At 51.4% G+C, this 17,680-nt stretch overlaps 1 protein-coding gene across 1 annotated transcript; it reads left to right on the forward strand.

Moving 5' to 3' along the window:
* Window positions 1–15,175: 15,175 nt before the first annotated feature.
* On the forward strand, window positions 15,176–16,659 carry LOC123081575 (amino acid transporter AVT1I). The gene has a single exon (XM_044504136.1). The coding sequence runs from the start codon at window positions 15,226–15,228 to the stop codon at window positions 16,519–16,521; it is 1,296 nt and encodes a 431-aa protein (XP_044360071.1). The 5' UTR covers window positions 15,176–15,225; the 3' UTR covers window positions 16,522–16,659.
* The last annotated feature ends 1,021 nt before the right edge of the window (window positions 16,660–17,680 follow it).

The raw sequence follows: 17,680 nt of genomic DNA on the forward strand, positions 1-17,680 counted from the left end.
GATGATAAACTAGCATCCTATACTAAGCATTAGGATTGCAGGTAAAGGTAACAACAATAGTAGCAAGGACAGGCTATGCATCAGGATAGGATTAACGGAAAGCAGTAGCATGCTACACTATTCTAATGCAAGCAGTATAGAGGAGAGTAGGCGATATCTGGTGATCAAGGGGGGGCTTGCCTGGTTGCTCTGGCAAGAGAGAGGGGTCGTCAACACCGTAGTCGTACTGGGTAGCAGCGGCGTCGGTCTCGATGTCTAGCGAGAGAAGAGGGGGAAGAAACAATAAATATAATGCAAACAAATGCATGACGATGCATGACATGACAAGGCGTGATGCTAGGTGTGGCCTAACGCGGTACGAGGTGGTACCGGTGAAGGGTGAAACATCCGGGAAAGTACCCCCGGTGTTTTGCGTTTCCGGACAGATGAACCTGAGGGGGAAGGTTGCGTGTTCAATATGTAAGGGATGTGTGACGGACGAACAGGCTACGTAACCGGATTCGTCTCGTCGTTCTGAGCAACTTTCATGTAGAAAGTATTTTAATCCGAGTCACGGATTAAAAGATATGATTTTCTAAAGATTTTATTAATTTTTGGAATTTAATTAATTATTTAAATCCAACATTATCCAGAACCGTGAATGATGACGCAGGCATGACATGACAGTGATGTCAGCAGGTCAATTGGTCGGTTGACCAGTCAAACCAGACAGGTGGGTCCAGTGGGACCCACATGTCATTGTTAGGGGGCAATAATAGGGGGTTCAGACTAACTAAATAGGTTAATTAGTGGGTGGGCCCAGCAGTTAGTGTCTAATTAGGTTTAGTTAATTAACTTAATTAATTAGCAGTTTATATATTTGTTTTTATTTGTTTTATGGCATGGGGCCCGCATGTCAGTGGCAGTAGCTGCCACGTCAGCGAAGTTGACTTCGGTCAACATGGCCAGTTGGGGCCCCCAGGCCCACAGGCAGCGACCCAGGGGTGGGGCCCGCCTAGCCACGTCGGCGGACGGTGTCGAAACAACGCCGGCGAGGCAAAACGCAGCGGCGCGGCTCGGGAGGTGGCCGGAAATCCGCGACGGTGGTCCGTTTCGAGCGCGGGAGGTAGCGTTCGAACGAGTGCGGTGAGCCGCATCTAGTGGTGTGGCCGGAGACGCACCGGAGCGGCGACGGCAAACAGAGAGGCGGACACCGGAGTTCGGCCGTGAGAGGGATGGGCGATGCGGCACGCTATTGGGCAAATAGAAGGGCGGGGCAAGGCCTACGTGCGCACGCGAGCACAACGGCACAAGCCCAGGACCAATAGGGTCACTAGACGGCTGCCGGCGACGAGCGCGTGCCGCGACGCGTTCGGGAGCTCGAGAAGAGTGGAGCTGGGGCGAGCTAGCGAAGAAATGGAGAGGTTGGGGAGGATCTACGGGGCGTGATGAGTGTAACTGGCACGGGCCCGTGACCATTTGGTCACCGGAGACTCGTTGGCGACGAGATCCGCGGCGGGGCGTTCGGGTGCATCGGTGCCAACTAGGTATGGCGCGAAAGAGAGAGAGAGGAAGCAGTGGGGGCTCACCAAGGGGCACACACGATGGCCCTTGGTGGGTTTAGTAGCTGCAGGTGTGTCGCCGGAGTTGGTGAAGAGCGGCGGCGTAGCTTGTCGGAGCAGAGGAGGAAGACGGCGGCGTCGTGGGTGCTGCGGTGGCTCCGAGCTCCAACTGCGGCCACCGGTGGACGAGGAAGACGAAGGACACGCAGGCGAGGCGAGGCGAGGGATGTGGCCGCGTTTCACGGCGGCGGGTTCATGGCGGCGTCGGATGTGGTGGGGGAACGAGGGGGGAGCGAGGTGGATCTGAGGGGAGGGCGCAGGAACCGAGGGAGAGAGCGGCGCGAGTGGGAGGAGGGATCGAGGAGGCGAAGGCGTGGAGACCTTATCCCCTCCTCGACGCCGGTGAGGGGGTGCGGCGGGAACACGCCCTGTTCTGACCTGGGTCGGGAGAACAGGGAAGGGGACGAGGCAGGGGAGCGGGGCCGGGTCGGCCGGATGGGCCAGGTGGGCCGGCCTGGCTGTGAGCTGGGCCATCTGGTCCAGGGGGAGGGTTCTCTCCTTTTTTTCCCTTTTGTTCTCTCTTTTGCATTTTCTTTTATTTATTTCTTTACTGTTTTATTTCATTTTATGGATTTAGGTTTCCTATAAAAGCACGGTTCCCTCACCATAAATACCTAAGCATTTATTTGCACCCTCCGAACATTTTAGTTTAATATTTTGAAAACTTTTGTCATTTGACTTATTTAGAATTAAAATTTGAAACGGTTTCGAATCATTGCGAGGTTAGCAACAGTAACCGAGGTGACGTGGCATGATTAGCATGGGATTACTGTAGCATGATTATCCGGGCGTTACAAATCTCCTCCACTACAGGAAATCTTGTCCCGAGATTTAGGAGGTAGAAGGAAACAGGGGGGTATTCATCACGCAGGCGGTCCTCGCGTTCCCAAGTGGCTTCGTCTTCAGAGTGATTTGGCCACTGGACTTTGAGGAACTTGATCGCCTTCTGACGTGTGCGGCGTTCAGCTTGGTCGAGAATGCGGACCGGATGCTCTTTATAGGAGAGGTCCTGTTGCAATTCGAGCACTTCATGATCCACTGCTCGGATTGGATCCTTGAAGCAAGGGCGGAGTTGTGACATGTGGAACACATCGTGAACCTGGGAAAGGTTCGGCGGAAGATCCAGTTGATATGCCACTTTTCCACACCTTTCGAGAATAGTGAAGGGACCAATATAGCGAGGAGCTAGCTTGCCCTTGAACCCGAAGCGGTGAGCACCCTTCATTGGTGTAACTTGAAGATAAGCCTTTTCACCAGGTTGATAGACCATGTCTTGGTGATGACGATCATACTGACTTTTCTGACGTGACTGAGCAGTCTTGAGATTCTCACGAATAATGCGAACTTGTTCTTTGGCCTGTTGGATAATATCCGGACCGAAGAGTGGACGTTCCCCAGTTTCTGACCAGTTCAGAGGGGTTCGACACTTTCGTCCATATAACACTTCAAAGGGGGACATCTTCAGACTAGCTTGATAGCTATTATTATAAGAGAACTCGGCATATGGAAGAGATTCCTCCGATTTCTTACCGAAGGAAATTACACAAGCTCGAAGCATGTCTTCGAGAACTTGGTTGACACGTTCAACCTGTCCTTGTGACTGAGGATGAAACGCCATACTGAACGACATATGAGTTCTCATAGCTTCTTGGAAACTTGCCCAAAATCTTGAAGTGAATAAGCTGCCACGGTCTGAACTGATAACGAGTGGAATACCGTGAAGTGAAACAATTCTGGATATGTAGAGAGTAGCAAACTGACTAGCAGTGATTGTCTCTTTGACCGCCAGAAAATGTGCAACTTTAGAAAGCCGGTCAATGACGACAAGAATAGCATCATTACCCTTCTGCGATTTGGGAAATCCAGTGACGAAGTCCATTTCAACATGGTCCCATTTCCATTCAGGAATAGAGATAGGTTGTAGAGTTCCAGTAGGCCTTTGATGCTCTGCTTTGATACGGTGGCAAATGTCACACTCAGCAACATAACGAGCAATGTCCTGCTTCATATTAGACCACCAGAATCCCTGACGAATATCCTGATACATCTTGGTACTACCAGGATGGATAGATAGAGGCGTATCATGAGCTTCTTTCATAACCCTTTTAGTCTTATCCAGGTTTTTCTTCGAACATGGTACCACTAGGCGGCCTTTGAAGTACAAGGCGCCATCATCGGCGATAGTGAAGAATGAGGGCTTTCCTTCTGCTAGATGGCGTTTAATCTTATGGACTTCAGAGTCATAACCTTGAATAGTCTTTATACCAGCTACGAGATCTGGTACGACAGCCAGGGTATTTAGAGAACCCTTAGTAACAACAAGAAGATTCATCTTTGGAACTCTGGGGAGGGGGAGCGAGTGCTCCAGGAGGAACAATATGAAGGTTCAGCTTTCTAAATTCTTCGACAAGCGAGGGCTGAACTTTGTGAACCTGGAGGTGGTTGCAGTAAGACTTGCGGCTCAAGGCATCAGCCATTACATTAGCCTTGCCGGGGGTATAGGATATACCCACGTCAAAGTCTGCAACAGTCTCCATCCATCTCTGCTGACGGAGGTTCAGATCTGGCTGAGTAAACAGATACTTCAGACTTTGGTGGTCGGTGAAGATTTCGCAACGATTACCGAGAAGGTAATGTCGCCACTGCTTCAGTGCATGAATGACAGCAGCAAGCTCGAGGTCGTGAACTGGGTAGTTTTCTTCGTGAGGGCGCAGTTGACGAGAGGCATAAGCAATCACTCTGCGCTCTTGCATTAGGACACAGCCTAATCCTTGACGGGAAGCGTCGCAGTAAATGACGAAGTCCTTCTTAGTATCAGGTGGAGCAAGCACTGGGGCAGAAGTCAACTTGTCTTTGAGCGCCTGGAAACTTTCCTGACACTTGTCTGTCCATTCGAACTTGACACCCTTATGCAACAGATTAGTCAGAGGCCTGGCAATCTTGGAGAAGTTCTCGACGAATCGACGGCAATAGCTGGCGAGACCGAGAAAACTTCGGACTTGCTTGACATTCTTCGGAGGAGTCCAATCGAGAATAGCCTGAACTCGTTCAGGGTTGACGGCAATACCATCCTTGGAGATGACATGCCCAAGATAGGTTACTTCGGGGAGCCAGAATTCACACTTGGAATACTTAGCATACAGTTGATGCTCTCGAAGCTTTTCCAGCACAAGACGAAGATGTTCAGCATGTTCTTCTTTGTTCTTGGAAAATACAAGGATATCATCTAGATAAACCACGACGAACTTGTCGAGGTAATCCAAGAATATATAATTCATCAGGCGAGAGAAGTGGCGGGAGCATTCGTTAAGCCGAATGACATGACGGTGTACTCGTATGACCCATACCGAGTCACGAAGGCGGTTTTGGGATATCCTCTTCACGAACACGGATCTGGTGGTAACCCAACCTCAAGTCGAGTTTGGAGAACACTGATGAGCCAGCCAGTTGATCATAAAGATCATTGATCCGAGGAAGCGGGTATTTATTCTGAATGGTAGCTTGGTTTATAGGACGGTAGTCTTGGACTAATCGGTTTGTCACATCCTTCTTTTTAACAAAGAGAGAAGGTGCTCCCCAAGGAGAGCAACTTGGGCGAATGAAACCTTTGACAAGAGATTTGTCGATTTCCTCCTTAAGCTTAGTGAGTTCATGCGGCAGCATCTTGTAGGGTCATTTGGCTATAGGGGAGTGTCGGGTTTCAAGTCGATGATGAATTCGACAGCTCTAGCAGGGGGAATCCCTAGAAGTTCTTCTAGGAAGACGTCTTGGAATTCAAGAACGACAGGAATGTTTTCAATGCCCTCGAGTTGTGCAGCGTTCAACGCATTCAAGGCATAAAGTCGTGCCTCGGCGTTCCGAACTAGATGAGCTTGGTAAGCAATTATTTCAACAGAAGGGTGTAGCAGATGGAGGACCTTAGTGGCGCAAACTATAGAAGCAGTATGCGCTTTCAACCAATCCATCCCCAGAATGAGGTCGATGTTAGACGACTTCAGGATAATGGGAGAGGCATAGAATTCCAGCCCTTCGATTTCCACAGGGACGTCGATGCCAACCAGTGAGGTTTGACATTGTCCCACGGGGTTTTTTACCAATACCGAAGTGTTCATCTCCTCACATTTAACGTCATGCTTGTATGCAAAATCTTCTGACATGAATGAATGCGATGCTCCTAAATCGAATAAAATAGATGCAGGTACTGAATTTACGAGGAGTGTACCCATCACGGTAGCAGGCTGGTCTTGAGCTTCATTAAGATCAACGTGGTTGGCATGAACACGACCATAAGACCTAGCATTGTTGTTGCGAGGTTGGTTGTTTCCATGGCCAGCTGCAGGGAGGGCCAGCCGATTCTGGTTCTGGTTGCATTCCCTAGCACGGTGTCCTGGTTGACCACACCTGAAGCACAGACCATTATTGGGAGTAGGAACAGGAGCTTGTGGTGGTGGAGCTGGAAGTCTTGGCTGCCTAGTTGGTGGGGGAGGCAGACGCGGTGCAGCATATGACTGCCTTGGAGCAGGTGCGGTTGGCTGATACATGTTGTTGGGAATCCATATCCTACGCTTCTGCGAAGACGGGCCCGAAGATGAGCCCGTGTCACGGTTGTGCCTGTGAGAGCTCTGGTATTCCTGCAGACAAGTTTCGACATTGATGGCCTTGTTCACCAGGGTGGCGAAATCAGCAAAGTCATGCACTAGAAGTGCGAGCTTGATATCAGCTTGAAGGCCATCACGGAACTTCTCATGTCTGCGTGCATCAGTTGCAATGTCTTCTTCAGCATAGCGGGACAAGTCCAGAAACTCCCGCTGATAAGCTTCCACAGTTTTGTTGCCTTGGGTGAGGCTGCGGAACTCGCGCTTCTTACGGTCCATGACTCCCTGAGGAATGAAGCGAGCACGGAAGGCAGCTTGGAAGTCTGGCCAGGTGATGATTGTTCCAACTGGCAGAGTATGCCTGTGGCTGTCCCACCATTGAGTTGCGGGTCCCTTCAGGAAGAAGGAAGCAAAGGTGACATAGCTGGCGGGGGCTACATCAGCAGACTCCATCTCATAGATGATGTCACGGAGCCAGTCATCAGCATTCAGAGGCTGAGTTAAGCTGCGGTACACAGTTGGGTTCAGGCGCATGAAATCCTGTAGAGTTACTGGGGTTGGCTGCTGGTTCATATTGGGGCGAGGAAACTGAGCCATCATATTCTCCATGAACTGGCGATTCATCTCAAGCTGTTGGATCATACCAGCCATGTACTCAGGCGGTGGTGGGGCATTGCCACCACGACCACGACCACCTGGTCTAACCATCCTGCTAATATATAACAGGAGTAGTTCAGCATTGAGAAATTGCGAGGACAAGAATCATTCATGATGAAACATGCATAATGAAAGGAACACGATAGATACTACATAGTAGTTGGCACATCTTACAAAAGTGATCATGCATAGAGTTCGGTACACAGACTAAGAACATCATAGGTGGCACGCAGGCTCGCGGCGAAGGCATCTAACACTAACAAGCAAGCCTACATCAGTCCCAGGAGGAACTGTGGAGGTAGGTGTAGCCTGACAGCTGGTAGTGACACGAAGGGAAGACCTCCACGCGAGTAGCCTAGGGTCCACGGATACTCTGGTGCGGAACCCGATGTGCAGGTGGCAGGAGAGGACCAAGTGCAGGAGAGTAGCCTCCCACATCTGGCCAGCCGACGCCCTGGGGCATCACGGTACTGGCAGGGTAGATCGCAGAACGCGACAGATCACCAGATCGGACAGAGGGGTGCAACAGCGTCAGAGCATGATACAGGTGCTGACGGGTGGTGTACAACTCGTGGCGAAGAGCTCGGTTAGCTCTATCCAGCCCATCAGCATGCAGAACCAGGTTCTGATGGTAGAAGGGCTCTCGGGTTACAGTGGAGTAGGCAGTAGTGTAGTATCCCTCCGCACCAACATCGGATGCGATAGCAATGTGCCTGAAGAGGGAGGTGTCCAACTCCTGATACTCTCCATGAAGACGTGTCAGAGCAGCATAATCAGCATCCTGGACCACCATATCGATAGTCACTCCAACACCATGAGCAGTGTGCAACACGGTAGTGGAGTCATACTCCTGAGAGTAGAGGTGGACGATGGCACGGTACTGCTCCTGGTTGAAGTCCTGATACTCCTCATAGACGGTGTACTCAGGGTGCCAGCGATAACCCAGATAGGTCATCATATCAACCAACACAGCAGGTGATCCTGAGGCACCAATGGCCGTCGTGTGGTGCACGACCTGCCTCGTGGGTTCCATCTGAAAACAAAAATGTTTTCGCAGGAGTCAAATGACAATGTGGATAATGTTCAAATACTACTCTAAAGAATAACTAGGGCTTATCCAACTTTGGGGTGAACGTGGTCACGAGATCCTAATGTTAGACTTAGTAAAATCATTTAACCCGAGTAGGAGAGAGTTCAGAGTCCCAGAGTAAGGATCGAGGAGTAAAAGATCCTAATACTACCCAGATGGCGACGTGGGCCCGTAAGGCACACAACCATGTTAGTAAAAGTTTTTGTAATATCTAGACTCAACTTCGGCCAAGGAGTGTGGAAGGGGAATTCCTACAGGCAATCGGCTCTGATACCAACTTGTGACGCCCCCGATTCCATCATACACTAATCATACACGCAAACGTGTACGATCAAGATCAGGGACTCACGAGAAGATATCACAACACAACTCTACAAATAAAATAAGTCATACAAGCATCATATTACAAGCGAGGGGCCTCGAGGGCTTGAATACAAGAGCTCAATCATAGACGAGTCAGCGGAAGCAACAATATCTGAGTACAGACATAAGTAAACAAGTTTGCCTTAAGAAGGCTAGCACAAACGGGGATACAGATCGAAAGAGGCGCATGCCTCGTGCCTGGGATCCTCCTAAACTACTCCTGGTCGTCGTCAGCGGGCTGCACGTAGTAGTAGGCACCTCCCGAGTAGTAGTAGTCGTCATCGACGGTGGCGTCTGGCTCCTGGGCTCCAACGTCTGGTCGCAGCAATCGGGTATAGAAAGGGGGGAAAGGGGGAGTACAGCAACTGTGAGTACTCATCCAAAGTACTCGCAAGCAAGGAGCTACACTACATATGTATGCGTCGGTACCAAATGGAATAAGGATAACACATGTGGACTGAAATGCAGAATGCCGGAATAAGAGGGGGATAGCTAGTCCTTTCGAAGACTACGCTTCTGGTAACCTCCATCTTGCAGCAGGAGAAGAGAGTAGATGGTAAGTTCACCAAGTAGCATCGCATAGCATAATCCTAACCGATGATCCTCCCCTCGTCGCCCTGTGAGAGAGCGATCACCAGTTGTATCTGGCACTTGGAAGGGTGTGTTTTATTAAGTATCATGTTCTAGTTGTCATAAGGTCAAGGTACAACTCCAAGTCGTCCTGTTACCGAAGATCACGGCTATTCGAATAGATTAACTTCCCTGCAGGGGTGCACCACATAACCCAACACGCTCGATCCCATTTGGCCGGACACACTTTCCTGGGTCATGCCTGGCCTCGAAAGATCAACACGTCGCAGCCCTACCTAGGCACAACAGAGAGGTCAGCACGCCGGTATAAATCCTATGGCGCAGGGGTCTGGGCCCATCGCCCATTGCACACCTGCATGTTGCGTACGCGGCCGGTGAGCAGACCTAGCCTCCCTTATACAAGAGTAGGCGTTCCAGTCCAACCCGGTGCGCGCCGCTCAGTTGCTGATGTCACGAAGGCTTCGGCTGATACCACGACACCGAGTGCCCATAACTGTCCCCGCGTAGATGGTTAGTGCGTATAGGCCAGTAGCCAGACTCAAATCAAATACCCAGATCTCGTTAAATGTGTTATCTTGAAATAACCGCGAACGCCGACCAGGGCCAGGCCCACCTCTCTCCTAGGTGGTCTCAACCTACCCTGTCGCTCCGCCATAAAGATCCACTCATAGGGCCGTCGGGACAAACGTCCTTTCGGACCCAATCCGTGAATCACTCACGGGTACTCCTACGAGCCGACCTGTCTTCAGTCATCACAAGTATCATATATTATGTATATAAGTATATACCCATGACCACCTCTCGAGTGATCATGGCCCGATAGTATAGCATGGCAGACGGACAAGAATGTAGGGCCACTGATGATAAACTAGCATCCTATACTAAGCATTAGGATTGCAGGTAAAGCTAACAACAGTAGTAGCAAGGACAGGCTATGCATCAGGATAGGATTAATTGAAAGCAGTAACATGCTACACTATTCTAATGCAAGCAGTATAGAGGAGAGTAGGCGATATCTGGTGATCAAGGGGGGGGGGGCTTGCCTGGTTGCTCTGGCAAGAGAGAGGGGTCGTCAACACTGTAGTCGTACTGGGTAGCAGCGGCGTCGGTCTCGATGTCTAGCGAGAGAAGAGGGGGAAGAAACAATAAATATAATGCAAACAAATGCATGACGATGCATGACATGACAAGGCGTGTTGCTAGGTGTGCCCTAACGCGGTACGAGGTGGTACCGGTGAAGGGGGGAAACATCCGAGAAAGTACCCCCGGTGTTTTGCGTTTCCGAACAGATGAACCTGAGGGGGAAGGTTGCGTGTTTGATATGTTAGGGATGTGTGACGGACGAACGGATTGCGTATCCGGATTTGTCTCGTCGTTCTAAGCAACTTTCATGTAGAAAGTATTTTAATCCGAGTCACGGATTAAAAGATATGATTTTCTAAAGATTTTATTAATTTCTGGAATTTAATTAATTATTTAAATCCAACATTATTCAGAACAGTGAATGATGACGCAAGCATGACATCAGAGTGATGTCAGCAGGTCAACTGGTCGGTTGACCAGTCAAACCAGACAGGTGGGTCCAGTGGGACCCACATGTCATTGTCAGGGGGCAATAATAGGGGGTTTAGACTAACTAAATAGGTTAATTAGTGGGTGGGCCCAGCAGTTAGTGTCTAATTAGGTTTTAGTTAATTAACTTAATTAATTAGCAGTTTATATATTTGTTTTTATTTCTTTTATGGCATGGGGCCCGCATGTCAGTGGCAGTAGCTGCCACGTCAACGAAGTTAACTTCGGTCAACGTGGCCAGTTGGGCCCCCCAGGCCCACAGGCAGCGACCCAGGGGTGGGGACCGCCTAGCCACGTCGGCGGACGGCGCCGAAACGACGCCGACGAGGCAAAACGCGGCGGCGCGGCTCGGGAGGTGGCCAGAAATCCGCGGCGGTGGTCCGTTTCAAGCGCGGGAGGTAGCGTTCGAACGAGTGCTGTGAGCCGCATCTAGTGGTGGCGGTGGTGTGGCCGGAGACGCACCGGAGCAGCGATGGCGAACAGAGAGGCGGACGCCGGAGTTCGGCCGTGAGAGGGATGGGCGCTGCGGCGTGCTATTGGGCAAACAGAAGGGCGGGGTGAGGCCTACGTGCGCACCCGAGCACAACGACACAAGCCCGGGACCAAAAGGGTCACCGGACGGCTGTCGGCGACGAGCGCGTGCGGCGACGTGTTCGGGAGCTCGAGAAGAGTGGAGCTGGGGTGAGCTAGCGAAGAAATGGAGAGGTTGGGGAGGATCTGCGGGGCGTGATGAGTGTAACTGGCACGGGCCCGTGACCATTTGGTCACCGGAGACTCGTCGGCGACGAGATCCGCGGCGGGACGTTCGGGTGCATCGGCGCCAACTAGGTATGGCGCGAAAGAGAGAGAGGAAGCAGTGGGGGCTCACCGAGCGGCACACACGGTGGCCCTTGGTGGGTTTAGTAGCTGTAGGGGCGTCGCCGGAGTTGGTGAAGAGCGGCGGCGTAGCTTGTCGGAGCAAAGGAGGAAAACGGCGGCATCGTGGGTGCTGCGGTGGCTCCGAGCTCCAACTGCGGCCACCAGTGGACGAGGAAGACGAAGGCGGAGACGATGGGCATGCAGACGAGGCGAGGCGAGGGCTGTGGTCGCGTTTCATGGCGGCGGGTTCATGGCGGCGTCGGATGTGGTGGGGGAACGAGGGGGGAGCGAGGTGGATCTGAGGGGAGGGTGCAGGAACCGAGGGAGAGAGCGGGGCGAGTGGGAGGAGGGATCGAGGAGGCGAAGGCGTGGCGGCCTTATCCCCTCCTCGACGTCGGCGAGGGGGGTGCGGCGGGAACGCGCCCTGTTCCGACCTGGGTCGGGGGAACAGGGAAGGGGACGAGGCAGGGGAGCGGGGCCGGGTCGGCCAGATGGGCCAGGTGGGCCGGCCTGGCTGTGAGCTGGGCCATCTGGTCCAGGGGGGAGGGTTCTCTCCTTTTTGTTCTTTTTCCTTTTGTTCTCTCTTTTGCATTTTCTTTTATTTATTTTACCGTTTTATTTCATTTTATGGATTTAGGTTTCCTATAAAAGCACGGTTCCCTCACCATAAATACCTAAGCATTTATTTGCACCCTCCGAACATTTTAGTTTAATATTTTGAAAACTTTTGTCGTTTGACTTATTTAGAATTTAAATTTGAAATGTTTCAAATCATTGCGAGGTTAGCAACAGTAACCGAGGTGACGTGGCATGATTAGCGTGGGATTACTGTAGCATGATTATCCAGGCGTTACACTATCTCTCCATATCTTTTCTTGTTGGCAGCAGAACGCCTTTCATGCCTGTTAAATTCACACAATCAGTCATCCCAACTTTGCGGCATTAAGGTGGCACCGACGGCAGTGGAGGTGAACCATCTTTTATTTGCAGATGATAGCCTGCTATTTTTCAGGGCAAGCATTAATGGAGCTGAGGAGGTATCAAACCTGTTGGATACATATTGTATGGCCTTAGGGCAGCGAATTAACAAGGAGAGGTCGTCTATATTTTTTAGTAAGAAGACCCCACGGATTGTGAAGGATGCTATCAAGGGTTATCTTCAAGTGCCAAATGAGTCTTTTGAGTGATAGATACTTAGGGATGCCGACAGATGTTGGGCATTCCAAAAAAAAAGGCACTTTCAAGTACTTGAGTGATCGTGTTTGGGACAAAGTAAAGGGATGGATGAGCAAGTGTCTGTCGACGGGAGGTAAAGATGTTCTTTTAAAATCAGTAGCTCAAGCCATCCCCGTATACTCGATGTCTTGCTTCAAACTCCCTTGTGGTTTATGTGATCACATCAAGTCAATCATACGCAAATTTTGGTGGGGATGCAAGCAAGGGAAATGAAAACCAGCTTGGGTCTCACAGGAGGTGATGACACGGCCTAAATACCTGGGGGGGTCTCGGCTTTAGGGACTTGGAATTGTTCAATCTTTCACTATTGGCACGGCAAGCATGGAGGTTGCTGCAAGAACCTTCATCTCTTAGTGAAAGTATCCTCAAGGCGTCATATTTTCCACAAGCATCAATTCTCGAGGCTGAACTTGGAGCGCGTCTGTCCCAAATATGGAGAGCTATTCTTGACGGTCGGGATATGCTCAAGCAGGGTGTAATACTTAGAATTGGTAACGGCCAAAGCACAAGTATTTGGCAAGACAACTAGATCCCAAAGAAACAACGCCAAGGCCGATAACCTCGCTTATACCAAATCCTCCAAAGAGGGTTTCAGACCTGCTACAGCCAGCCAACGCTTCCTGGAATGTAGGGTTGGTTTGCTCCATATTTTTACCCATTGATGCAGAGGCGATTTTGCGCATTCCAGTATGCACTCGAAACACTGAAGATTTTTGGGCATGGGCACCGGACAGCAAGGGCAGATTCTCGGTGAGTTCAGCGTATAAATTTATGATCAAAACAAAGCTTCAGCGAGAGAGTTGGCTCGAGCTAAGAAGTGGAACATCCAACGAAATAGCTGAAGGTAAATCCTGGACATCACTTTGGAATTAATAGTGCCCTCCAAGGTCAAGGTTTTCATGTGGAGGCTGGCGAGGCATTCGCTTCCGACTACGGATGCCTTACACAAGCGAAACATGGCCGTCCAAGATGCATGTCCCCTGAGTGGCTGCGAGGACTCATGGAGACACGCGCTCCTCTCGTGTACCATGTCACGCTATATTTGGGCTCTCTCAGATGAGCAACTCGTGTCACAGATGACAGCCAGTAAAGAACCAAACGCCAAGCACTAGATGTTCGAACTATATGCTACAATGAGTCATGACCCGTTCACAAGGATGGTAGTAACACTCTGGTCAGTTTGGTATGTTCGGCGAAAAGCAATCCACGAGGCTATATTCCAGAGCCCGGTCCAAACAACCACCTTTGTGGATTCCTACTTACATGAGCTGCAGCAGTTACAAAAGCCGACCATGCCGCCTACTGCAGTCTGTCGATCTCCCCGTTTCACTGAAGAAAGGTGGCTTGCCCCGCCTCAAGACTGTATGAAGATTAATGTTGACGGCGCGGTCACCCGCCACAAAAGAGGAGGACCAGTTTCGGCTGTCTGTAGAGACAGTCAGGGTCTATGCCTTGGGTCCTCATCGGTGGTGTACCCGGGAGTGACTGGCCCAGTGATGCTCGAGACATTCGCCTGCAGGGAAGCTCTATCTCTTGCAGAGGATCTTAATCTGCATAAGATCACAGTTGTGTCTGACTGTCAAGGAGTGGTTTACGACATCAACAGGGGGACGGGAAGACTCCATGCTGCTATAGTACATGAAATAATAGGTCGTAAAAGTAGTTTTCAGTTATGTAATTTCATTCATGAGCACAAAAACTATAACTATGAGGCTCATAAACTTGCCAAGTTTTCTTGTAACCTACAATTAGGTAGACATGTGTGGTTGGAAAATCCTCATGACCCAACAGTTGTATCTATGAACGTTGCTTTGGAATAAAAAGCTTGATGAGTTTTCTCAAAAAAAAAACAAGAGGCTTCAAACTTATGGTGCTTAGTAGCTTAATAGATATATACTGGGAGGTAGGAACATGGCGTGAGCTGAAAGGGTGCTGGGTATTCTATTTGAATTTATACGGAGTTTGTTGCCTATGTCAAGTATTGTTCTAGCGATAATCGGCAAAGACCCGGCGGCACCGCGTGTACCAGTAAATAGGCCGAGTGGTTTTTAGAAGGTACTCTACCCAGCAGAGAGCCTCAATGTTGCGTACCCGTAAGAAAACACTCCACGAATAGCCGAACACTAAGCAAAGACAGATTTTGCTGCACCGTGGGCTAAAGGTACAACCACCTTTATAGGGATCCAATCATAAATTGTTCACGTCCTCTCTAAAACGGGCTAGGTCTCTTTTGTGGGTACAAGGAGTTACACGGTTGTCCTGCATGCATGCATGTGCCCGGATTGAAAACGCACCGTTATCACGAACATGCAAGCGTCCGCCCACATGCATATGTATCGACCGTGTCCTAGCACGTACGTGAATGTAGCGGCGCGACGAGGGTGAAGTACTCCTTCACATGTGGTTGCATGGACCACACATGAGTGGAGCAAAGGTGAAAAACTCTTGATAGATTGTGTAACTTTGGCGTGTCAAAATCTCTTGACTGGCCGATGTTGGAGTCATCGTTGCATGCGTTGGCAAACTGCCGGCAGACCGTCACGTGCCAAAGTCTCATAAACCAGCACCCACTATAAACAGCCCCGGCCGCGCGTAGCCTGGCAAGGCAGCACAGCAGCATCAATCGTCCGAACGATCGACTGCATCTTGTGGCTGTTCAGAGATGGAAGACCACACGACGAGCCGCCTCGCTGCGACGGCGAGCCCCCTCGGCGAGCCACTTCTCACGGCCACCGGGCAGCGAGCTGACCGCGACGCCGAGGCGCAGCTCCCTCCGTATCGCAGCGCCGGCGCCTCCTTCTCCAGGACGTGCCTCAACCTCACCAACGCCGTCTCGGGCATCGGGGTGCTCACCATGCCGTACGCGGTGTCGCGGGGCGGGTGGCTCAGCCTGGCGCTCTTCGCCCTCGTCGGCGCCGTCTGCTACTACACCGGCACGCTCATGGCGCGCTGCATGCGCGCCGACGGCTCCGTCGCCACCTACCCGGACATCGGCCAGCTGGCCTTCGGCGCCGCCGGCCGAAGAACCGTCGCCGTGTTCATGTACGTGGAGCTCTACCTCGTCGCCATCAGTTTCCTGGTCCTCGAGGGCGACAACCTCGACAAGCTCTTCCCCGGCGCCGGCGTGGAGCTGCTCCCCGGCTACCGGCTGCGCGGGAAGCAGCTCTTCATCGTCCTGGCTGGCGCCGTCGTGCTGCCCACCACCTGGCTCAGGAACCTCGGCGTGCTCGCCTACGTGTCGGCGCTCGGGCTCGTCGCGTCGGCGGCCTTGACGGCGTCGCTGGTCTGGGCCGGAGTCTCTGAATCCGGGTTCCGCACGAACGGCAACGTCCTCAACCTCGCCGGCCTGCCCGCCTCCCTCGGCCTCTACTTCGTCTGCTTCACCGGCCATGTCGTCTTTCCCACGATATACTCGTCCATGAAGAACCGCGAGCGCTTCTCCCAAGTGCTGCTCATCTCCTCGGTGCTCTGCGGCCTCAACTACGGGTTCACGGCGGTGCTGGGCTACCTCATCTACGGAGAGGACGTGCAGTCGCAGGTGACGCTCAACCTGCCATCAGGGAGGCTCTACACCAAGATCGCCATCGTCATGACTCTCATCAACCCGCTGACCAAGTACGCGCTGCTCGTCGCGCCCATCACGTCGGCAATCGAGGAGAGGTTCTCGCTCATGGGGAGTGGGCCGGCGAGGGTGGCCGTCAGCACCGCCGTTCTCGTCAGCACGGTCGCGGTGGCGTGCATGGTGCCGTTCTTCGGGTTCCTCATGTCCTTCATCGGTTCCTTCCTCAGCGTCATGGCCACAGTCTTCTTCCCCTGCCTCTGCTACCTCAAGATCTACAAAGCCAAAGGCCTGCGCCGTGTCGAGGTCGCGGCGATCGTCGGCATCCTGCTGCTTGGGGCGTTTGTTGCCATCACTGGCACCTACACTTCGTTGTTGGACATCATAGGCACTTTCTGACAGATAGTACGTACTTCCTTTTAGCTGTGCTATATATGCTAGCATATAGTACAAACAAAACAACCGAGCGATCTTAGCGTATGTAAGATAAAGTGAAGGTCATCCGTTGATTTGGAAAATAAATCGAGGACTTATTAATTAATTATCGACTTCGATATTCACACTCGGGGCGGGGGCCATTCTGCTGGGTGTCAAGGAGGTCACTTTCGTAGTGGAGGATATGGATCGTGGGGAGTTCTTTCTTAGCATGTCCCTGGCCTAGAGATGTTTTGAACCTTTGTTGCAAGGTGATAATTGTCTATGGCCCGGCTGACCACAGGCAGTCTTCAGTTTTTTTTATCGGAGCTGAAGGCCAAGGTTGATCGAAGTCCCATCTTGGTGGTAATGGCGGGGGGCATCAACCTGATTTGGCAGCGCATGGACAGAAGCTCGACTATTGTGGCCCTTCCGCACATGCATCTTTTCAATGACTACATTGTGGAGATGGCTCTTCGCGAGATCGCTCGCGTAGGGGCTAGGTTTTCTTGACTAATAAAGAGCTCAACCCAATCCAGAGTGTATTGGATTTGGTCCTTGTGTCCGTTCAGTGCGAGGTGGCTTTTCCGCTAAGCTCCCTAAAGGTGGTTACCAGAATTTGGTTCTGATCACTCACCCCTGCTTTTCTCATCGGGGATGGTGCCTCCTAGATCGAAGTGTTTCCACTTTGAAACCTTGGGGCTATTGCATCAGGTTTTGTGGAAGAAATGCGGCTTAGGTGGGCGAAGGCGGCTGCCGCTCCGCCAAGGGTGTTCTGTGTTGTCGACATTTGGCATCACTATGACAAATCAGTGTGACAATTCACGCGTTGGTGGGGGCAATCTTGGTGCTTGACCGGATCAAGGCGTTGGATGTGATTGTCGGCGGCGTTGACATCTCTGTCGATGACTGGCTCGTGCAATACACCCTCGAAGCCTCTCTTATGGAGATCTTCAAGGATGAAGAGCTTTTTTGGCAGCATCAGGCGGTGGGGGCGGGGGTGTCGGAATTGACTCTTACAAGGGGAACGCTAATACCGCCTATTTCCAAGCTATTGCTAATGCGCGATGTCGCAAATGCTCTATTCCTTGTTTGTGGAAGGGAGATGTCCTCGTTGAGTAGTTAGGAGATATCGTGATGCACA

The sequence above is a fragment of the Triticum aestivum genome, chromosome 4A (assembly GCF_018294505.1).
Source record: "Triticum aestivum cultivar Chinese Spring chromosome 4A, IWGSC CS RefSeq v2.1, whole genome shotgun sequence".
Classification (NCBI taxonomy): Eukaryota; Viridiplantae; Streptophyta; class Magnoliopsida; order Poales; family Poaceae; genus Triticum; species Triticum aestivum.

What these genes read in the sequence shown, in the direction of transcription:
- LOC123081575 (XM_044504136.1), top strand. Translation starts at nt 15,226, where the DNA reads ATGGAAGACCACACGACGAGCCGCCTCGCTGCGACGGCGAGCCCCCTC.